This window comes from Erpetoichthys calabaricus, chromosome 16 (assembly GCF_900747795.2).
Source record: "Erpetoichthys calabaricus chromosome 16, fErpCal1.3, whole genome shotgun sequence".
NCBI lineage: Eukaryota > Metazoa > Chordata > Cladistia > Polypteriformes > Polypteridae > Erpetoichthys > Erpetoichthys calabaricus.
Genome location: NC_041409.2, coordinates 88,257,448 through 88,282,002, shown reverse-complemented (window position 1 = coordinate 88,282,002; position 24,555 = coordinate 88,257,448). Strand labels below are relative to the sequence as shown.

Here is a 24,555-nt window from a genome sequence, read left to right as displayed (position 1 = left end):
ACCCTGACATCACTGTTGCTGGTTCCTCCCTCTTGATATAATGGATATAAAAAGTTTACACACCCCTCCCAAAATCACAGATTTTGTGTAATTAAAAAATTAAACCAAGATAAATCCTGTCAGAACTTATGCTACCTTTATTGCAAAATAGCATTCTAAACAAAGAGATTGAAAATAAATCAGACAGTGTTTATGAAAAAAGGGGAAAAAATCCTAAAAAAAAAAAACCTGGTTGCATTAGTGTACACAACTTTTAATAATCAGTGATGTGGCTGTGTTCAGAATCAACCAATCATAATAAGTCTCATCTCAAACATCCATCCATTTTCCAACCCGGGGGTCACGGGGGTCTGCTGGAGCCAATCCCAGCCAACACAGGGCACAAGGCAGGAACCAATCCTGGGCAGGGTGCCAACCCACCACAGGACACACACAAACACACCCACACACCAAACACATACTAGAGCCAATTTAGAATCGCCAATCCACCTAACCTGCATGTCTTTGGAATGTGGGAGGAAACCCACGCAGACACGGGGAGAACATGCAAACTCCACGCAGGGAGGACCCGGGAAGCGGACCCAGGTCCCCAGGTCTCCCAACTGCGAGGCAGCAGCGCTACCCACTGCGCCACCGTGGGTAGTAATTTGTAGATGTTCATGTAGGATTATTTTGATATCCTCTTGGTTGCAACATACTCCAAAAGCCATGGTCCACAAAGAGCTTTTAAAACATGAACAGGTTCTCATCAGAAAGGTATCAGTCAGGACAGGGGTAAAAAAAAAAAGGTATCCAGAGCATTAAACATCCCATGGAGCATGGTGAAGACTGTCCTCAACAAGTGGAGAAAATGTGGCTCAAAAGTGACCAGTCTACCAAGATTAGGACATGCCTGCAAAAACAATGAGAAGATAAGGAGAAAACTAGTCAGGGAGGCCACCAAGAGGCCTACAGCAACATTAAAGGAGCTGCAGGATTTTCTGTCAAGTACTGGTTGTTACCTACAGTACATGCGACAACAATTGTACTCTTCATAGGCCTGGGTTGTAGGGTTCGGTATCAAGACAGAAGTCTTGTCTCACAAAGAAAAACATCCAAGCCCGGCTAAACTTTACAAAAGTACAGTATATACCCAGTCTCCCACAACCATATGTAAAAATGTATTTTGTTCTGATGAGACCAAGGTTAAACTATTTGGCCTCCCGCTGCCTCAGCAGAGCAAAAAACATCATCAAGGCCAGCTCCCACCCTGGCTCTGATCTGTTTGACCTGTTGCCCTCAGGGAGGCGCTACTGGTGCATCACAACAAGGACAAACAGACTCAACAACAGTTTTTTCCCTAAAAGCCATAACCATTCTAAACTCACACATGCACTGATACACAGTCTAAACCCCCAACCCCTGGACTTCCTTCTGTCCATCAACTGTACAATATCCAATATCTAAATGGTATTGATAATAACTGTACAATATCTGTATACTGTACAATATCATTACTTTCAGGGTCCAACATCCACTACTCGCTGCACATGATCATCATTATTGTGCAATATTTAAATTATGTGCAATAACCCAATAGTGCAATAGTTATTTATTCTTTCCAGTATTTAAATAATGTGCAATAACTCGATTTAGTTATTATTCTTTCCATTTGTATATAGCGTCGCAGAACTTTTTTTGCAACTTTTTGCACCATTTGTTTATTTACTTGTTGTGTTCTATATATATGTCTGCACTGAAAGAGCTGCTTTTAATCTCATTATACATGTGTATAGTGACAATAAAAGGCATTCTATTCTATTCTATTCTATGGTAAAATCTCGCTTTTTCCAGTTGAGGCGGCTGTCAAAAATCAAGCCCGTTTTGTCTAAACGCAACCTTGAAACAATGATACCTGCTTTTATAACATCTCGTCTAGATTACTGCAGTGCGCTTCTTTTTGGAATTAGCCAGGCCTCCATTGGTCGCCTACAGCTGGTGCAAAATGCTGCTGCTCGATTTTTAACTGGCACAAGAAAGCAGGAGCATGTTACCCCGATTTTGGTTTCCCTTCACTGGCTTCCAGTTCGTTTTCGAATCCATTTTAAGATCCTTGTATTTGTTTTTAAATCCATTAATGGTTGTGCCCCATTTTATTTGTCGGAACTGCTGCACCCTCATGTACCGTCTCGCTCTCTCAGGTCAGCAGACCGGACGCTTTTACGTGTTCCCAAGGCACGATGCAAACTCCGAGGTGATCGGGCTCTTTCAGGTGCAGCCGCAAAACTCTGGAGCGATGTGCTGTTGCACGTTAGGCAGGCTCCTTCTCTAGCTGTCTTTAAATTTTATTCAAAAACACACTTTAACTCCCTGGCTTTTAACCCAGTGTGATATGTTGGCTATCTGTGTACTTTTTATTATGAAGCTCTTCAGCTCTTATGTGTTTATGTTTCATTTACCCTTTGGTTATTGTGTGTCTGATATGTTGGATTTTTATTGTACAGCACTTTGGTCAGCCTTGATGTTGTTTTGAAAGCGCTTTATAAATAAATAAATAAATCCAAAAGATATTCTTGGCACACAAATAACACAGCACATCATCAGAAGATCATCATACCCAGAGTGAAGCATGGTGGGGGCAGCATCATGCTTTGGGGCTGCTTTTCTTCTCCTGGAACTGGTGCTTTAGTCAAGGTGGATGGAATCATGAATAGTTCCAAGTATCAGTCTATTTTGGCACAAAACCTTAACGCAACTGATAGGAACTACACCTGTCAGCATGACAACAACCCAAAGCATTCATCAAAATCAACAAAGCAATAATAATAATTCTTTGCATTTATACAGGTGCTGGTCATAAAATTAGAATACCATGACAAAGTTGATTTATTTCAGTAATTCCATTCAAAAAGTGAAACTTGTATATTAGATTCATTCATTACACACAGACTGATGTATTTCAAATGTTTATTTCTTTTAATGTTGATGATTATAACTGACAACTAATGAAAGTCCCAAATTCAGTATCTCAGAAAATTAGAATATTGTGAAAAGGTTCAATATTGAAGACACCTGGTGCCACACTCTAATCAGCTAATTAACTCAAAACACCTGCAAAGGCCTTTAAATGGTCTCTCAGTCTAGTTCTGTAGGCTACACAATCATGAGGAAGACTGCTGACTGGACAGTTGTCCAAAAGACGACCATTGACACCTTGCACAAGGAGGGCAAGTCACAAAAGGTCATTGCTAAAGAGGCTGGCTGTTCACAGAGCTCTGTGTCCAAGCACATTAATAGAGAGGCGAAGGGAAGGACAAGATGTGGTAGAAAAAAGTGGACAAGCAATAGGGATAACCGCACCCTGGAGAGGATTGGGAAACAAAACCCATTCAAAAATGTGGGGGAGATTCACAAAGAGTGGACTGCAGCTGGAGTCAGTGCTTCAAGAACCATCACGCACAGACGTGTGCAAGACATGGGTTTCAGCTGTCGCATTCCTTGTGTCAAGCCACTCTTGAACAAGAGACAGCGTCAGAAGCCTCTTGCCTTTGGACTGCTGCTGAGTGGTCCAAAGTTATGTTCTCTGATGAAAGTAAATTTTGCATTTCCTTTGGAAATCAAGGTCCCAGAGTCTGGAGGAAGAGAGGAGAGGCACAGAATCCATGTTGCTTGAGGTCCAGTGTAAAGTTTCCACAGTCAGTGATGGTTTGGGGTGCCATGTCATCTGCTGGTGTTGGTCCATTGTGTTTTCTGAGGTCCAAGGTCAACGCAGCCGTCTACCAGGAAGTTTTAGAGCACTTCATGCTTCTTGCTGTTGATGAACTTTATGGAGATGCAGATTTCATTTTCCAACAGGACCTGGCACCTGCACACAGTGCCAAAGCTACCAGTACCTGGTTTAAGGACCATGGTATCCCTGTTCTTGATTGGCCAGCAAACTCGCCTGACCTTAACCCCATAGAAAATCAATGGGGTATTGTGAAGAGGAAGATGCAATACGCCAGATCCAACAATTCAGAAGAGCTGAAGGCCACTATCAGAGCAACATGGGCTCTCATAACATCTGAGCAGTGCCACAGACTGATCGACTCCATGCCACGCCACATTGCTGCAGTAATCCAGGCCAAAGGAGCCCCAACTAAATATTGAGTGCTGTACATGCTCATACTTTTCATGTTCATACCTTTCAGTTGGCCAACATTTCTAAAAATCCTTTTTTTGCATTGGTCTTAATTGATATTCTAATTTTCCGAGATACTGAATTTGGGACTTCATTAGTTGTCAGTTATAATCATCAACATTAAAAGAAATAAACATTTGAAATACATCAGTCTGTGTGTAATGAATGAATCTAATATACAAGTTTCACTTTTTGAATGGAATTACTGAAATAAATCAACTTTGTCATGATATTCTAATTTTATGACCAGCACCTGTATAGTGCTTTTCTCACTACTCAAAGCGCTCAGCAATTGCAGGTTAAGGGCCTTGCTGAAGGGCCCAACAGTGCAGAGTCCCTGTTGGCATTTACAGGATTCGAACCGGCAACCTTCTGATTGCCAGTGCAGATCCCTAGCCTCAGAGCCACCACTCCGCCAATGACTTAATCAAAGGAGGACCAAAGTTCTGGAATGGCCCAGACCTTAATCCAACTGAAAATCTATGGAGTGACCTGAAGAGAGCTGTGCACAGAAGATGCTCGAGTAATTTGACAGATCTGAAAATTTCTTACAAGGAGGAGTGGGCAAAAATCAACAAGTCCAGATGTGCCAAACTGGTGGCACAGTGGTAGTCCTGCTGCTTTGCAGTAAGAAGACTGTGGAAGATTGTGGGTTCGCTTCCCGGTTCCTCCCTGTGTGGATAGCGCTTTGAGTACTGAGAAAAGCGCTATATAAATGTAATGAATTATTATTATTATTATGATTATTGATAGACTCTCACCCAAAATGACTGAGAGCCATAAGAAGATCAAAAGGTGCTTCAACTAAATATTAGGTGAGAGGGTGTGTGTGCACACTAATGCAACCAGATTTTTGTAGGACTTTCTTTTCCCATTTTCACTAAACAGTTTCTGACTTGTGTTCACCTTCTTTGTACAGATTGCATTTCTGCAATAAAGGTGGAATAAGTTCTCACAGTAGTTCTCTTGGTTTCGTTTTTTGTCATAAATAACCTAACATTTCGACAGAGGTGTGTAGACATCTGTATATCCACTATAAATAGCCAAGAGGAAAAGAGTCAGCAGCAGCACATTCGAGTGTGAAGGAGTTTATAGCAAGTATTTTATGTGTGGATTTTCTGATTATTTCTGCTCTGTCTTTATTTTTTGTTGCTTCTGGATTACATATTGGGACATTCTTTTTGCTATTTTGAGCATTTTTGTTATTTCTCCCATTTCAATAAATACTTGAGGTGGTTTGTCATATGGTGGGTGGGTGCGGCAATGTGCTGTATCAGCGCATGCTCCTAACCTCTCTCTCTCTTAATAAATAAAACATCAATTTATAAAGATTACAGTCTGGGATTGTCTTTACCAGCCAGAATTTTCATAGTTTAATCTCCCTTGTAAAACATTTTAGTATATCACAGTCTTCTGGACCTTTCAAGGCCAGCCTTTTGTGAAGGTTTTTAGAGGTCTCACATTATTGGCCATGTTTAGAACTCCAAATCATAAGAACCACAAGGTTGCTAGTTGAATATTTGCTTCCATTTCACTGCTTGACCCTAAAACATCACTCAGCCTGAACATGTTTCAGTTGTTAGAAAGTATAAAGGTTGTCGGTTTGAATATGGCAGTGACAGAAAGAATACTACTGTGTTGGGCCCGTGAGAAGCCCCTTAATCTGAAATTGCTCCAGGGGTGCTGCACTAATAGCTGACCCTGCGCTATGACCCCAAAAAAATCTCTGGAGAGTACGTTGAGAAAACAGACAACTTCTAAATACAAGAAACTGTATATGACGATTAAGGGATTTAAAAATAAAAGCATTTATATAGTACCCTAAATTTGTAAGATGCCCTTAATAATGGTGTTAGCCAAATATACTGGGTGAGCTAAAATGAAGTACCACATTTCTCAAGGTCATTGCGTGAGGTAGAGGCAGCCGAGTGGGTTGGGGTGGGGGTCCTTTGATAGGCGATCACTTGTAGATTTCAGTCGGCCACATGCCTTGCTCTGGTGTGCACCTTCATGCTTTTGCTGTCAAAGCATTCTTCAAAAACAACAAATCCATCATCACTACGCAACACGCCTTCCAAATGCACTTCAGCATTCCTCCTAATGGTGATGTCCCAAATTGGAAAACAAATCTTCAGTGGGTGGCTAAATTGAGACAGACGGGTACAACATTGAACAGAAAATCTCCAGGCCATCCTCGGACTGTACGAACACCTGAAAGCATCGAAGCTGTAAGGGCATCAATTTTGAAGTCTCCTAGATGTTCAGCATGCAAACCTCCTTCTGCCTTAGGCATTTTCAACATGTCTTTGAGGAGGATTTTGCATGAGGACCTTAATTTCCATCCATATAAAATGATGGTAGTGCAGGAACTCATTAAGAGAGACTGGGAGAGCCGTAGAGAGTTGTGCACGGACATTCTGCAAACCGTTCATCGAGATGCCATCGTCATGTGCAACAACGAGGCACACATTTCCATTTGAATGGTTGCATAAATAAGCAAAACTTTCACTATTGGGCTGAAACCAACCCTCGTGAACTTCATCACAGACCCCTGCACAGTTTGGTGTGACATTGCAGAATTTAGCATTGTAGACCCTTACTTTTTTGAGGAGGGGGAAGCAACGGTTACCGTCACTTCAGAACGTTACACTGAAATGCTAGAGAACTTTTTGCAGCCCCAACTGGAAGATGTGGTGGATGCCTGGTTTCAACAGGATGGAGCAACTGCTCATACGACGCAGAGATCCATGAAAGTTTTGTAGGAGATGTTTCCAGGGAAGCTGATCTCCCTGTGTGGCAATGTTGGGTGGCCTTCACGCTCGCCTGATCTCACTTCGTGCGATTTCTTCTTGTGGAAGGTATACACACACTGACCTCAAAACCTTGAAGCCCTCAAGGACACTATTTGCCACAAAATTGCTGCTATTCCCCCTGAAATGGCCAAACGAGTCATGTGAGCGTTCAGAAGTCATCTCCAAGAGTGTATCGCTAATGAATTCACCACCTTGAAGACATCATTTTTAAAACAGAGTGAAAAAAAATCTGTTTTGTATACCTTTTCTTGTGTTATAATGAAATTTATTTTATCTTGTAGTGTTTTTGTGGAATAAATGTTTGAAATGTGGTATTATTTTTGGCTTACATTATACAATAATAATTACATTTTCTGAATCCTCTTAGTTCCATTCTAGATTCATGGGGAGCCACTCCCTATCCCAGTAGTATTGTAAGAATTATTATTATTATTACTATGTTCTGAATCCACTTAGTCCCATTCTAGAGTCATGCGGAGCCGCTCCCAATCCCAGCAGCACTGTTTGTAAAAAAGCAGCCACCCATGGAGATGGTGCCAATTCACTGCAGGACTTACTCTCACACGGCCACTCCAGCCCAATTTAGATTTGCCAATCAACATATTCTTCATGTCTTTTGGGTGTCAAAAGAAAGCCAATGTAATTTGGGTTGCCTGGATGACTTATGTAAAACAGAGGACAAGCTTGTAAACTACTTAAAGATTGAGTTTGCTGGGATTCAAACCCAGCCTCGTTTACCTGTGACGCAGCACCACTACCACAGAGCCACTATTTCAGACTAGGAAGAAGAACAGTAAGATGAGACTTGGAAAAAAAAAGACTTTTTGCAAATGTGTAGTTCATATTTCAAGAATTGCTCCACTAATTAATGTGTATCAGATAATAAGAGAGTTCTGTCAAAAGCAGACCATTCAGAACAAAACAGCTAATTGATTTGTATTCATCTAATGTTTCCAAAACAGTACACAAACTCAGGATTTGAAGGTCCCCAAGGTGATATTTTGATTTTCATTGCTAGGTAACCAATTCTATGAAGAATTCTCTGAGAGAAGAAATGGTTTGTAACCTCAATGAGAAATTTTGCCTTTTCTACATGTATCCCTTTATCTTCACTGAAAAGTATTTTAAATTAAATGGTGGTATCAACCTTCCCTTTGGTTCAAAGTCAAAGTGAACTTTACTGTCATCTCAACCATATACAAGTATACAGAGAGACGAAATTGCGAAGCTCAGGGTCCACAGTGTAACAACATGACGTGCAAATAATAAATTAAAAATAGAATTAAAATTTAAACTTAATAATTAAAATACAAACAAGACAAGACATTGTGCAAAGACAAGACAAAGAAGTAGCAGCAATATTGACATGTAGTTAGCAATATGAACATTGATGCAATGTATGGGATTTGCAATCTAGAACCATAAATATAGTCAATAGATATGTAATATAATAAATAAATAAATAATAAATAATAGATATAGATAATACAGAAATGATCAGTGTATGATAATAGTTGTTTAAGACGTGTAAACAATGACAGGTCAGAATGTTTCACAGCAGAAGGATATCAAGAATGTCAAAATACTTAAAGGTTAGTATGAGAATTTCAGTTCTTCTCTACCTGCACACTCGTCTTTACAGGACAGTGGCTCACATGTATAAAAGTTCTGTTTTTAGAGGTGGACGAGGCCATGTGGAAGATCCCAGGGGGCAGCCTGGTGTTAAGGAGTCTAACAGCTTGCGTGTAAAAACTCTCCTGCAGCCTGGCAGATCTGGCTGTGATGCTGCAGTGTCTTCTCTTGGATGGCAGAAGTGTGAAAAGTCCATGTGAGGGGTGTGAGGGGTCCTGCACATTGCTTGCAGGCCCTGCGGACACTGCGTTTGTAAAATATGTCCTGTAGTGAAGGGAGAGGCACCCCAATAATGTTCTCTGCTGTCTTCACTATCCTTTGGATATGTTGCAGTTGCCATACCCGACCGTGATGCAGCTGGTCAGAACACTCTCAATGGTGTCTCTGTAGAACATGGTGAGGATGGAAGGGGGAAGACTTGCTCACTTCAGCCGCCTCAGGAAGTGTAGTCTCTGCTGGGCTTTCTTGATTAATGATGAGGTGTTATGTGTCCACGTAAGTTCCTCAGTTATGTGAACACCAAGGAACTTGGTAGTCCTAACAGTCTCCACATCTAAACTGTTGATGCTGAGTGGGATGTGTGCAGCATGTGATTTTCTGAAGTCCATGATTATCTGTTTTGTCTTGTCAACATTGAGAGATAGATTGTTGTCTTCACACCATGCAGACAGCCGTTCCCACCTCATCTCTGTATGTTGCCTCATCATCCCTGCTTATTAGTCCCAGCACCATCGTATCATCTGCAAACTTGATGATGTGGTTGGTGTTGTGCGTGGCTGTGCAGTCGTGAGTCAGCAGGGTGAAGAGCAGTGGACTAAGCACACAGCCCTGCGGCGTTCCAGTACTCAGTGTGATGATACTGGAAGTGTTGCAGCCCATCCGAACTGACTGGGGCCTCTCTGTCAAGAAGTCCAGGATCCAATTGCAGAGGGTGGTGTTCAGGCCCAACCTGCTCAGTTTTACAACCAGCTTTTGAGGGATGATTGTGTTGAAGGCAGAGCTAAAGTCTATGAATAGCATTCTGACATCCAGATGTGTCAGGGAGAGGTGAAGGGCAGAGCATATGGCATACTCAGTTGACCTGTTTGAGTGGTATGCCAACTGAAGAGGGTCAAGGGAGGCAGGGAGATTAGTCTTTATGTGTGACATGACTAACCTTTCGAAGCACTCCATTATGATTGGCGTGTGTGCAACTGGTTGGTTGTCATTCAAGCTTGTCACTGATGACGTCTTTGGCACTGGTATGATGGTGGTCGACTTGAAGCATGCTGGGACTGACGACTGGCTCAGAGATGTGTTGTAGATGTCTGTGAGGACACCAGCCAGTTGATTGGCACATTCTCTGAGCACACGGCCAGGTATGTTGTCAGGTCCTGCAGCCTTGCGTGGATTGACTCTGGACAGAGTCCTCTTCACGTCAGAGAGAACCCGGTCAGTGGAAGGAGGTGTTGCTTTTCTCGCAGGCTCTTTGTTCTGCGCCTCACCTTAGCGTTCACTTACTTCGATTGAATGATTCAACTTCTTCAATATCCCCTCATAAATAATACTCATTTTTAGTCAAAGGATAAGAGTAGCAGCTGTTCTCTGGACTTTCATTAGTACTGCAATGTTCTTCTTCTAGTATGGCAATCAAGCTTTAACACAATACTCCAGTTCTGGTCTCATAAACCCATTATAAACCTGAACCAGGGGCTCTTCAGACATGAACAAAACAGTTTTCTATACAGCATTACTCAACATCCTACTTACATTTTAGTTTCTTCTTATATTCCTAATTGCAACCTCAGATCCTCAACTGAGTGTCTCTTTAGAATTCCAAGAGCAAAACTTAAAAGACGTGGTGAGGCGGCCTTCTGCTGTTATGCACCTAAAATCTGGAATAGCCTGCCAGTAGGAATTCGCCAGGCTAATACAGTGGAGCACTTTAAAAAACTACTGAAAACACATTACTTTAACATGGCCTTCTCATAACTTCACTGTAATTTAATCCTGATACTCTGTATATCTAGATAGATACTTTATTAATCCCAATGGGAAATTCACAATAATTCATTATAATAACTATTCATGGTGGCTCTAAAATCTGTACTAACCCCTACTCTCTCTTCTGTTTCCTTTTCCAGTGTCCTTTTGGTGGTGCTACTCTAAGTACCATGATGTTCCAAAAATGATGGATGGATTAAAAGCCAGAAGTCTGTTTGACCATCAGCATCAAGTGACTCCGTGAGAACCCTAACTACAAAGAGGACTATTTCATTTATGTTAGGTAGAATGCCCAGAGGGGACTGGGTGGTCTCGTGGCCTGGAACCCCTACAGATTTTATTTTTTTCTCCAGCTTTCTGGAGTTTTTTTTTTGTTTTTTCTGTCCACCCTGGCCATCGGACCTTACACCTTTTCTATGTTAACTAATGTTGCCTTATTTTAATTTCTTATTTTGTCTTTTATTTTTCTTTTCTTCATTATGTTAAGCACTTTGAGCTACTTTTTGTATGAAAATGTGCTATATAAATAAATGTTGTTGTTCTGTGGCTGCAGACAGTTATTAAGCTAAGGGTCATCAGTTTTACTTTGCAAGACGTTACTGTTTGCTTTATAAACTGCCTTTTAATGATTTTGCAGAGACGTTACATAAAGGTTTTATTTTACACCTTATGTACTATACATATGTACTTAACAAGTGCATAGTAACTAACCCTTTTAAGTATGCTTATGTAGGAGTTTAGTGCAATAATGAGTAAAACTGTACATAAAAATGACTAACTTTGATCAACTTTTATGGGACATTCTTTGGTTAAGCACTGAAAATCAAAGGAGGTAAATCTGGTCACATACATGACTAAAAAGCACTTCTTTAGACCAAATACCTTACATAGAGCAGTAAAAAGAATGCTTCTTTACATTGAAAAGAAAGCACATGCGGTATGTACATAATTTAAATAAATCAATGAAAATGCGACATACAACCATATGGATGTTACTGCAGAGACACACACACCCAGATTTGTCTTTTACCTTTTCCAGCAGCTTCCCATCTAAAATGGCTCGGTTTTGCCAAGGCCAGAAAAAAGAAGTTACTATATCTTCAGGAGTGAAGTTCTCATGCTTGCTGTCTTCCACAACCCCAATTCCTCCTCCATCCACAGTTTCTGAAAGTTGCCATGGTAACAAGTAGTCTGTCCCTGTGTCTTCATTCATTCGGCATCGCTGAAAAATATGTTGGAACATTAGTAACTGTTGTGATGTGAAATTTTGCCTACAAGTTGATAAATATTTTGTATGTCTTTATTTGTAACTTAGACAAAGCAATGTAATATTAATATTACATTATAGATGATAATAGAAATGGTTTGATGGTTTAAGAACTCCTCCACTCTTTTAGGACAGAGTCTCTTTGTAATTTTACGACAGGGTTGGGGGAAGTGCCTCAAACAAGTTTGGCTAATATTTCTCTGCAGGATTCCCAGTCAACCCCCACAGGAAAGCCATGCTGCCAAACTGTAACACTTCACCTTAACATATGGTTTGGAGGGCAGGTGTGAAAGTGTTCTGTCCCCCCATTGGTCTGAAGGATGGCTGTTTGGAACTGTCTTGTATCAGAAGCCTTTAAGTACCATGACGTCCTTATGGCTCTAGGGGTTGGACAGAACACCTATAAATTTGCTTGCTTTACCCCCCTCTCTCTTTTACCAAACTGATGAAAGGCCATCTCACACCATGAACTGAAAAGGACAACATAATGAAGAGCACAGCTCGGCAGCCATACTGAGAGAGGCATGCGGCCCGTTCTGAAGAAAGCTGACCACAAAATGATGCTTTAACTCAGGGGTTCTCAACGTCGGTCCTGGGGACCCTCTGTCGCTGCAGGTTTTTGTTCCAACCAGCTTCTGTTTTTAATTGAACTCCTGGGCTAATTAAGTGAACTGATATTTCCCAAGTTCTATGTTTAGGGAACAATATATTAATTAGAAAACTAAGTTTGCTAAAAAAAAAAAAAAATATTAAAATGTACCAAGCAGTTATATAGGAATAATATTTTTTTTTTCTTTTTAACAGTATTTTCATCTTGATTTTCATTCTACTTTTCAAGGTGTTCTAATTGTTTAATTAATCCATCATTCACTAATTAGTGGGTCTGACGCTAAAGTAGTTGCAGCCTTTGATTATTCAGTGTTGTTTGCTTGGGTGTCTGCTCTGCTTGTTTTTAATTGTATTTAATAAGATACAACGAAGGGGGGAAAACTGCACAGAGAAAGGGCAAAGTATAATGAAGTCAACAAAAGAAAGTTAAGCATTTAAATCTATAGCAAAAACAGAAATATTTATAAATGTCTTATAAATGTAAAAATCATGCTGCTATGCTTTTCTGAATATTGAATAAAAGAAAAAAAAATACCAGCTAATTAAATGAGATCAGTGTTATCAGGTGTTGTCACTGATTAGGAATCTGGTTGGAACAAAAACCTGCAGGACCGAGTTTGAGAAACACTGCAACTAGAGACATTTTAAGTAACTAACAAGTCTGTGTGCCACCTGAAACTACACATCACCATTTATCAGGTTGTATGGTTGCCAATATTCAAATGTACTTTGCATATTGTTATTATTTATGCAATATTATCAATAATACATTATTTAAATTGTAACTTAACTCCTGCTTGTCTTATACTAAACCTAATTGCCTGAGGTTGTAGATGTATAAGGGAAGGTGGAGAGAAGTTATAGGGTACAATACCTTATAAACAGTGGTAAGTCTGGGAGATTTGAGGCATTCTGACAAATGCTACTTATTAATAATACAAAAGGGGAAAGTAGAGTAATATATTACTCTACCAAGACAAAACAGTAACTTAATAAATTTAACTATTAACTTATTCACTTTATTACTGAAGGTGTCACAGTGGTTATAAGTGGTGCTACTAAAAAAGATCTCCAGAGTCCTGAGGTACGTTCCTGGTCAGATCACCATCTACAGTGGTGTGAAAAACTATTTGCCCCCTTCCTGATTTCTTATTCTTTTGCATGTTTGTCACACAAAATGTTTCTGATCATCAAACACATTTAACCATTAGTCAAATATAACACAAGTAAACACAAAATGCAGTTTTTAAATGATGGTTTTTATTATTTAGGGAGAAAAAAAATCCAAACCTACCCCTGTGTGAAAAAGTAATTGCCCCCTTGTTAAAAAATAACCTAACTGTGGTGTATCACACCTGAGTTCAATTTCCGTAGCCACCCCCAGGCCTGATTACTGCCACACCTGTTTCAATCAAGAAATCACTTAAATAGGAGCTGACTGACACAGAGAAGTAGACCAAAAGCACCTCAAAAGCTAGACATCATGCCAAGATCCAAAGAAATTCAGGAACAAATGAGAACAGAAGTAATTGAGATCTATCAGTCTGGTAAAGGTTATAAAGCCATTTCTAAAGCTTTGGGACTCCAGCGAACCACAGTGAGAGCCATTATCCACAAATGGCAAAAACATGGAACAGTGGTGAACCTTCCCAGGAGTGGCCGGCTGACCAAAATTACCCCAAGAGCGCAGAGACGACTCATCTGAGAGGTCACAAAAGACCCCAGGACAACGTCTAAAGAACTGCAGGCCTCACTTGCCTCAGTTAAGGTCAGTGTTCACGACTCTACCATAAGAAAGAGACTGGGCAAAAACGGCCTGCATGGCAGATGTCCAAGACGCAAACCACTGTTAAGCAAAAAGAACATTAGGGCTCGTCTCAGTTTTGCTAAGAAACATCTCAATGATTGCCAAGACTTTTGGGAAAATACCTTGTGGACTGATGAGACAAAAGTTGAACTTTTTGGAAGGCAAATGTCCCGTTACATCTGGCGTAAAAGGAACACAGCATTTCAGAAAAAGAACATCATACCAACAGTAAAATATGGTGGTGGTAGTGTGATGGTCTGGGGTTGTTTTGCTGCTTCAGGACCTGGAAGGCTTGCTGTGATAGATGGAACCATGAATTCTACTGTCTACCAAAAAATCCTGAAGGAGAATGTCCGGCCATCTGTTCGTCAACTCAAGCTGAAGCGATCTTGGATGCTGCAACAGGACAATGACCCAAAACACACCAGCAAATCCACCTCTGAATGGCTGAAGAAAAACAAAATGAAGACTTTGGAGTGGCCTAGTCAAAGTCCTGACCTGAATCCAATTGAGATGCTATGGCATGACCTTAAAAAGGCGGTTCATGCTAGAAAACCCTCAAATAAAGCTGAATTACAACAATTTTGCAAAGATGAGTGGGCCAAAATTCCTCCAGAGCGCTGTAAAAGACTCATTGCAAGTTATCGCAAATGCTTGATTGCAGTTATTGCTGCTAAGGGTGGCCCAACCAGTTATTAGGTTCAGGGGGCAATTACTTTTTCACACAGGGCCATGTAGGTTTGGATTTTTTTTTCTCCCTAAATAATAAAAACCACCATTTACAAACTGCATTTTGTGTTTACTTGTGTTATATTTGACTAATGGTTAAATGTGTTTGATGATCAGAAACATTTTGTGTGACAAACATGCAAAAGAATAAGAAATCAGGAAGGGGGCAAATAGTTTTTCACACCACTGTATATAACAATGCACATTCCTATTCCTTTTTTTTTTTTTTTTTATAGAAACTTGGGCTTTCTGTCACTCCGCAAACATGTACCGGTTGGGTTGACTGGTAACTCTTAAGTGGTTCAGTTTGTGCAAAATATACTTTACAATGGACTGGCGTCCTTTCCATGGTTGGATCCTGCTGTGAGTCTACTGTTGCCAGGATAAGGTCTGGCTCCCTGAACTTCTGTACTGAAAGCAGTGGGCTCATAAGATGGACGGATTTGTTGATTTCTTAAAACTTTATTTACAGCCCTTTGTGGCGTTTCCAAAGATGACTTTAATTAGAATCCGAGAGCTATTTATTTAACACAGTGTAACAAATTTTATTCCCTATTTTTTTCCCCCTAATATTAGTTAATTTATAGTTAATAATTAATTAGTTAATTTATAATGTAGCCTTGAATCCCTGGCCCCAGATCAATCTATGTATGGTTTTTGCAGGTATGTTTTCAAGGTACTAGGCCCCCCTTGGCTATATGCACTGTAGTTTACACTATTGGTACAAAACACCTGTGTTTTTCTTTAAATGTGATCAGTTAAAATGCAATGAGTGGCCTAAAATGGTGATAAGGTAAGCAGTAACCTGTCACAGGTTTAAATTTAAACTGTAAAAAGGGAAATTTCACAATATTACAGATGGTCCTTCTTCAGGGAACAATGAAGAGGTTGCAACCTACAGATGTTCTGCAGCAATTGAAGTAAATGAAGCCTTGCAAGTTAAATCAAACAATTTGCACAGGTGTCCCAACTTGTGTTGAATACTTAAAAACCCTCTGTGTGTCTTAAAGTAGAGTTGGAACAGGCTGTATTACTATACCCTCTGAAGTACTACGTGGACAATACTGGGCAAGAAAATGCAATTAAATGAAATGAGACAGAACATTATTACCTTTAGAAGTGTAGGCTTTTCATTTAGAGAAACTCCCAAAAAATCACAGATTACATTGGTGTCCTACACAATCCAAAGGCAATTGGAAACTGGAAGAAACTCTGATAGGAAGAGATCTGGCAGACCGAAAGTCACAACTCGATCAGAAGACAGGTTTCTGAGGGTCGCCAATGTGGCGTCTCACAGCACAACAGCTTCAAGCACAACTTAACACTACAGGTTGGAAAAAGCATTACAAAAACGTATAGTGCGTTCAGATTATTCATTCACAATAGTGTAAGGAAATGCATAATCATTTCTCATTTGTAATGTTAGTAGTGTTTCTCAGCTGTTTTTATTTTCTGATGCTCTAAAAGTTGTAGGCAACACATACAGGAGATCTGCAAGGAAGTTTACAAGTTTGTTTTGGTAGGTGGTTTGCTAAATGCTAATAGTCAAGAGGAGAAAAGCCAAGTGTTAAGGCAGACAAAATGGAAATAGGCTTTGCAGGATGATGTTTTCTCCTTAATTGAACTTTACTTAGAAAATATATTAACCTTTTAGTAAAGTTTCTTATCTTGCTGCTCTCTTTCTCTCTCCCATAGTTGTCCATAACATTACATTGTAAATCAGTAGATAGATAGATAGATAGATAGATAGATAGATAGATAGATAGATAGATAGATAGATAGATAGATAGATAGATAGATAGATAGATAGATAGATAGATAGATTCTTTATTAATCCCAAGGGGAAATTCACATACTCCAGTAGGCTATTTGTGATTGGCGTCACTACATTTGTGCATTATGAGTGAGTGAATGTGGATATCTTGTTCCCTGCAGTGCCCAATTTCAAACTCCGTTTGGCAGAATTAAGAGCTTTATGGAAATCATTCCCTTTTTTTTTTTTTACATTTCATGGTGCTGTAAATTTTTCCCAAATCTTTGTTAACTTTATTGATAAGGTCAAATAATTGTTTCATCTTTAATATATACACTACTGGTCAAAAGAACACCTCAGTATTTCCAGTTTGTCTTCAAATTTAATCAATTGAAATGGAATGAATGACCTAAAATGGTGAAAGCATAAGCATTATACTGCCAGAAGTTTAAATCTCAAGTTTTAAGTTAGCAAATTCTGAAAAATGGGAAATTTCTGAATATTACAGATGGTCCTTCTTCAAGGAACAACTAATAGGTTACAACCTACAGATGTTCTGCAGAAATTAAATGAAGCCTTGCAAGTTGACGCAAACAATTTGCAATGGTGTCCCAACTTGTGTTGAATACTTAAAACCTCTCTGTCTTAAAGTAAAGTTGGAACACATTGTGTTACTACACCCTCTGGAGTGCTACTTGGACAATATTACACTGTACAAAGTTGTTAATTCGAGTGATAATGGCAAGAAAATGGCAATTTACAAATGAAATGAGACACAGCATTATTACCTGTAGTTGGACTTTCATTTAAAGAAATTGCCAAAAAAATCAAAGTGTCAATGAGTACAGTACACAATCCAAAGATATTTTGAAATTGGAAGAAACTCTGATAGGAAGAGATCTGGCAGACCCAAAGTCACAACCCAATCAGAAGATAACTTTCTGAGGGTCACCAGCTCAAGCACAACAGCTTCAAGCACAGCTTAACAGTAGTCAAAAAAAACAAGTCTCAGTTTTGACTATGAAGAGGAGACTTTGTGCTGCAGATTTGACAGGGTGAGTGGCAGTTAAGAAAGCCATTCCTTAAAGGACAAAACAGGGCCTTGAAATAGCGGCTGTGGACTCCTGCAGACTGGCAGAAACTCTTATGGGCTGATAAATCAAAATTTGAAATCTTCAATTCATCACACAGAATGTTTATACACCATCGAGTTGGTGACAGGATGGTTCCTCAGTGTGTGACACCAACTGTCAAACATGGAGGAGGAGGTGTGATAGTCTGGGGTTCTTTTGCTGGTTCTTTTGCTGGAGGCAGAGTTGATGACTTGAACAGAGTGACTGGCACTTTGAATCAAAAGGGTCACCACAGTTTGGCTGTTATATCAGCAAAAGATGCAGGCTACTTTAATGAATCGAAAATATGAATAAAATTTTGCACACTTGATGATTCCTTCACTTGTTTTTTTATTTGCCGTTGTTTATTTGTTCAATGCCTTGATTTCATGAAACATTAAGACATTACATTTTGTGCATTTCCAGTAGTGTAACTAGATACTCTACAGTAATATGGTGGAGGTGAGTGTATGTGTGCATTGCAATGGACTGGTGTCCTGTTCACAGCTGGCTAGAGTCCAGTACTGCTGGAACAGGCACTAGAACTCAGATTTTTCAGTCCAGAGTCAAGAACAACAGTAATTAATTAATTCTTTGCATTTATATAGCGCTTTTCTCACTACTCAAAGCGCTCAGCAGAGTCCGATTGCCAGTGCAGATCCCTAGCCTCAGAGCCACCACTCCGCCACAGTAAAAGGCAACATGCAAGAACTAGCCCTGGACAGGGAGTTTGTCCCTTAATGGGCACACTCACACAAACCCTCACTCTTATACCAAGGCAATTAAGAACGTGTCCAGTTTTGTTTCAGTGAAAAACATTGTGAAGGGCTGCAGCAATTTTAAGGTGTGTCACGCTGTGCACTTTTCTCTCATAAAATGTATAAATCTCCAAATAGGGAGACATAAGCCACCAGACTAAGAGAGCACTGCACAGGTAAAAACACATTTAGGAGACGCATTGTAGAACAATGTCCTAGCAATACCTGTACTGAACTGTCACGACTCCAAGATTAAGCTTTGTGATGCACCCCACATCAGCTAGTTCATTCATTTTCTGAAATTTCCCAGAGGAATGGAGGCTACACCAGCAGAATATCCACTTTATGGTAGGCTGGCTCCTACTTTGCCTATTTTCAAGGCACTTTTCTATTCCTTGGCTTTTAATTAATAGAGCTGCGTTTGTCTATTTTATTGTCTTGTTGCTTATTGCTTTTTGTACTGTATTATTCTTTACTGTACTGTACAGTACTTTGGTCAGCTATTGTTGTTTTCAAATGTGCTATATAAATACATTTCATATTAATATTGATAATATTTATTTACAAAGTATTTTGACACTGGGTACAATGGACGACATGTTATTTTTAGTATTTCTTTCCTGAAAATTTTCGGTGATTTTCCTACCTTGTGTCTGATGATTGCTTGAATAGGCTACAGGTGCCCTGCCATCCTGTCATGGATAAGAGTGTAATGAAGATGGATGAATGAATGATAGACAACTTCAAGCTGAACACAACTATAATTTCAGATTGACCATATCGTGTAAAAATGTAGAGAAACGTGAAATTAAGTTTTATTGAATTTAGCATGTTTAACAGTTACATGATGGAGACACATTGCATTAATAGCTCAAAAAGTTTTGCAGGTGATTTTCATGTTTATTCAGCATCTGATGCTTGTTGTTTCAGTTTCCTTCTTTGCAAAGTCCTGGTGAAGCCTTTCACCATGTTTGTCATTGACCTCACCAAGAATAGCTAGGAAAGAAGTCCAATTGTGAATGTACAAAATAAATCCTTAGCGGCGTGTTGTACTTTAGAGTTTTGTATGCTTAAAGTATGCTGTCAACCTAGCTGCACATAATTTGGTGCTCTGTACTTGCCAAAGAAATTCTCAAAAACACCCTTGAATGCCTTGTATGCAGTTTCCTCCAAACCTACCAGCAGATCTTTGAACCACTTGTCATTGATGACATGTCTGACTTGTAGACCAACAGAAATCCCTCTTTAACCTTGGCATATTAAAATATTGAAATCCTTCACCATAGATGGTCATTGCTTTCATAAAATTATTTATCAGTCAAATTTTTACATGAAGAGGAGGCAAAAATATCATTGTTGGGTCAACAAGTGGCTTTTGTGCCACACTGTTCTACCCTGGAGTGGCCAGCTCTTTTTAATGTAATGAGATTCTTTAGCAATGCAAATGAAACAACGGGATTTGGTCTGTCTGAGCTGCGTTCCTTGTGGCAGTGACACTACTTTTAGATCCACACAGACATCCTAGCTGTGGTTGTTGTACTGTATATGTAGAAGTATAATAGGAGAAAAATCACAAAAGTAGGCGATTGAAACAGAAATATCTAAAGGTGATTTTTGTGATGAGTGGGGCAAAATTCATAGGATATACAGTGCATCCGGAAAGTATTCACAGCGCATCACTCTTTCCACATTTTGTTATGTTACAGCCTTATTCCAAAATGGATTAAATTCATTTTTTTCCTCAGCATTCTGCACACAACACCCCATAATGACAACATGAAAAAAGTTTACTTGAGATTTTTGCAAATTTATTAAAAATAAAAAAACTGAGAAATCCCATGTCCATAAGTATTCACAGCCTTTGCTCAATACTTTGTCGATGCACCTTTGGCAGCAATTACAGCCTCAAGTCTTGTTGAATATGATGCCACAAGCTTGGCACACCTCTCCTTGGCCAGTTTCGCCCATTCCTCTTTGCAGCACCTCTCAAGCTCCATCAGGTTGGATGAGAAGTGTCGGTGCACAGCCATTTTAAGATCTCTCCAGAGATGTTCAATCAGATTCAAGTCTGGGCTCTGGCTGGGCCACTCAAGGACATTCACAGAGTTGTCCTGAAGCCACTCCTTTGATATCTTGGCTGTGTGCTTAGGGTCGTTGTCCTGCTGAAAGATGAACCGTCGCCCCAGTCTGAGGTCAAGAGCGCTCTGGAGCAGGTTTTCATCCAGGATGTCTCTGTACATTGCTGCAGTCATCTTTCCCTTTATCCTGACTAGTCTCCCAGTCCCTGCCACTGAAAAACATCCCCAAAGCATGGTGCTGCCACTGTAGGGATGGTATTGGCCTGGTGATGAGCGGTGCCTGGTTTCCTTCAAATGTGACGCCTGGCATTCACACCAAAGAGTTCAATCTTTGTCTCATCAGACCAGAGAATTTTCTTTCTCATGGTCTGAGAGTCCTTCAGGTGCCTTTTGGCAGACTCCAGGCAGGCTGCCATGTGCCTTTTACTAAGGAGTGGCTTCCGTCTGGTCACTCTACCATACAGGCCTGATTGGTGGATTGCTGAAGAGATGGTTATCCTTCTGGAAGGTTCTCCTCTCACCACAGAGGACCTCTGGAGCTCTGACAGAGTGACCATCGGGTTCTTGGTCACCTCACTGACTAACGCCCTTCTCCCCCGACCGCTGTTTAGATGGCCGGCCAGCTCTAGGAAGAGTCCTGGTGGTTTCGAACTTCTTTCACTTACGGATGATGGAGGCCACTGTGCTCATTGGGACCTTCAAAGCAGCAGAAATTTTTCTGTAACCTTCCCCAGATTTGTGCCACGAGACAATCCTGTCTTGGAGGTCTACAGACAATTCCTTTGACTTCATGTTTGGTTTGTGCTCTGACATGAACTGTCAACTGTGGGACCTTATATAGACAGGTGTGTGCCTTTCCAAATCATGTCCAGTCAACTGAATTTACCACAGGTGGACTCCAATGAAGCTGCAGAAACATCTCAAGGATGATCAGGGGAAACAGGATGCACCTGAGCTCAATTTTGAGCTTCATAGCAAAGGCTGTGAATACTTACTGTATGTACATGTGCTTTCTCAATTTTTTTATTTTTAATAAATTTGCAAAAATCTCAAGTAAACTTTTTTTCACGTTGTCATTATGGGGTGTTGTGTGCAGAATTCTGAGGAAAAAAATGAATTTAATCCATTTTGGAATAAGGCTGTAACATAACAAAACGTGGAAAAAATGATGCGCTGTGAATACTTTCCGGATGCACTGTATCGAGAAATCTTCAGGAAGCAAAATCTTTGATGTCCAGTGGTATGACTGGCATTGACCACTGGCACTAAAGGATTTCCTAATTAATATTTTTTTACTACTACTCCTTCTTAGAGTATTGTACTATTCAAAGAGGCAGGGTTACGATTTACACAAACTTACTAGGACAAAGATGTTGAGGCACCCATATCATATGACAAACTATCTGCAAACAGTGGGAAGAAACCAAAGGTCCCTTTTTTAAATGCACATGAGAAAGAGGAAAAGATGCAAGCATTACAAAGGAAGGACCAAGCTACAACTCAGACCAGGCTTCAAGTGCAGCTAGTGATAGGTAGGTAACTATCTGAGTCCACAGATCTGTTCATAAATGTCTCCTATAGAGAAGTATGTTAGTTTTTTGGAAGAATTGTTAAATACTGTACGTAACTTCCTCACATTTCAAAACGTCTATTAAATTCATTGAATGTAGAACTACTGATATGATAAGTTGACCTTGTGGTAGACTGTGCTCAATCCAGATATGGTTCCTGCCTTGCACAAAATGCTGCCAGCCAGCAAAATGGGATCAACAGGGCAGAACAATGCTATATTATGATATACCAAGTGTAAGCTTGAATATTAGCATCAGTGATGTTTTACAGAAAGCAAGAAAGTTCTGCTACATAGGCAATATACTGAAAGCAGATGGAGTTGCAGCTCAAATATGATACCACAGAAGTTCATCTCTGGGCTGTACCATATTTTGACTCGAAAGCAAGGCTGGCAGGAATTTAAAGAACACATTTTTGGAAGTGAGCATTTAGATGAAGTAGTTATGTGGCAAATGAGGTCAAGTTAGAAATGACTCAAGCGGAGAAACATCAGGTGAATGCGGAGAATTATATTACAGGAGAGGAATATAATGCAAGTGGTAAGTCCTGTGGTGACAACAAAATAGCTTGAGCATGTGGAGCTACAGGTGTAGGGTGACTGGGTGAACAAGTGCACTGTGGTGGAGGGAGTCAGGCTAACATAAAGGTTTAAAGAGGACATGGAGGGAGAAGAAGAATGGATCACAACCTTAGGAACGTCCAAGACTGTGGAAAGTGAATTGAAAGGAATTTTGGGGTGAAGCCAACTAGTATGCCTAAACCCTAAATAACATGATTTTCTGAAGTCCACTTAATCCATGTCAGAGTATTAGGGGCCGGAGGTCAAAGCCAATCACAGCAATATTACATGTAAGACAGGAACCAACCCTCTGTGAGATGATAAGACATTGCAGGTACAGTATATATCATATAGTATACAAGATGACATAACATTCTCAAACACACGTAAATCCAGTTTAGAAACAGGAGGACCCAAGACTGCCCCATCAGTTTCAGACCCAAAGTAAGTACCAATCACGGACGGTAGAACGTAAGCAAATAATAATGACTTAATAAGCTTTTTGTTCTTTCTGTACATAACAATCACATGCTATACTTTTCTGGCCTACTATCGATTTTTCTGCTGAACAGTTGTAATCAAATGACAACAAAAACTGCACTGACCATGTATGGATCCACTGACAGGTAGAGTGTCCGTACCAATACTTCGCCAGGTTTCAGGTCGACTACAAAGCTGCATTCTTCCAGGCGAAAATTTTCAGGAACTGGCTCTCCGCTAATCCCTTCAAAAATAAAGAACAGAAACAAAACTAGATCTATATCCAGTGAATGCCAAATATCTGGGGATTGAAAATCAGATGTTAGAGGGCCGCAATGACTAATAATTCCTATTCCGGTCAAATTCTCAATTAAAAGTCAATTATCTCTGCTAATGAAATTTTACTGTTATATTGGCTTAACTTTGGTTTACAGTGTTTTAATGAGTTGTTATTGTCTTAACAGCTGCATTATAAGGATTTGTGCCTTAACAACAGAGATGAAAATCACATAAGAATCAATGGCTAACCAGATCTGCAGTTGTAGGTGTCATCATTATAAAACATCTATCAGTTTTGCTAGTTTTCTGGACCAGTTACTCTGTTTTTGGTATCCTAACTCAACCCTATAGAAACATATTCATGAATTTCAATTTACTTGGTGAAATGCACTTCACTTAAATGATGCCCTTCCCATTTTTTTCCAAATACTAAAGACAAGCAATTTAGGTTAATGCCTTCATCCCGGCTGAAGACTCATTACTTCAGTTTAGCATACCCTGACTAGAGCTGCTGATTTGCTGTGCATACTGCATCTTTGTTTTTAGTCATCAATTCTAAAACATAAGTAATATATTTATAATTAGTTACTAAACCTCTTCTATTGTGTTTCTTTTCTTGGTACTCAAATGTGGCACTCGGGTGCCACTGTTCTACTGCCAAGTTGCTTGCCTGCCAATGGAAAAGTCATCTCTGATACAGAAGCACTGGAATCATTGGTTAGAAGGGTACTTTCATTTGATTGGCTGGCCTAGCACTAATTCAGCTGTAGATTGGCCAGTAGCGGGAAGGCAGCTTAGCTTGTTGGCCAAGGTCTCCAAGACTCTGAACAAATCCTCATATGTGATAGTTCTGTATTTACAATCTATTGTTGAATTGTACTGTGGTGGGCTGGCGTCCTGCCCAGGGTTTGTTTCCTGCCTTGCGCCCTGTGTTGGCTGGGATTGGCTCCAGCAGACCCCTGTGA

General features: G+C 40.0%; 1 protein-coding gene across 1 annotated transcript in view; it reads right to left on the bottom strand.

The window, feature by feature from the left end:
- Positions 1 to 24,555, bottom strand: part of ptgr2 (prostaglandin reductase 2) — an 89,071-nt gene that overhangs the window by 43,459 nt on the left and 21,057 nt on the right. Inside the window, exons 2-3 of the mRNA XM_028821906.2 lie at positions 23,437 to 23,555; positions 11,618 to 11,809 (exon numbers count right to left, since the gene is read on the bottom strand). Of these exons, the coding sequence (XP_028677739.2) occupies positions 11,618 to 11,809; positions 23,437 to 23,555 (311 nt within the window). The remainder of the gene's footprint in view (positions 1 to 11,617; positions 11,810 to 23,436; positions 23,556 to 24,555) is intronic.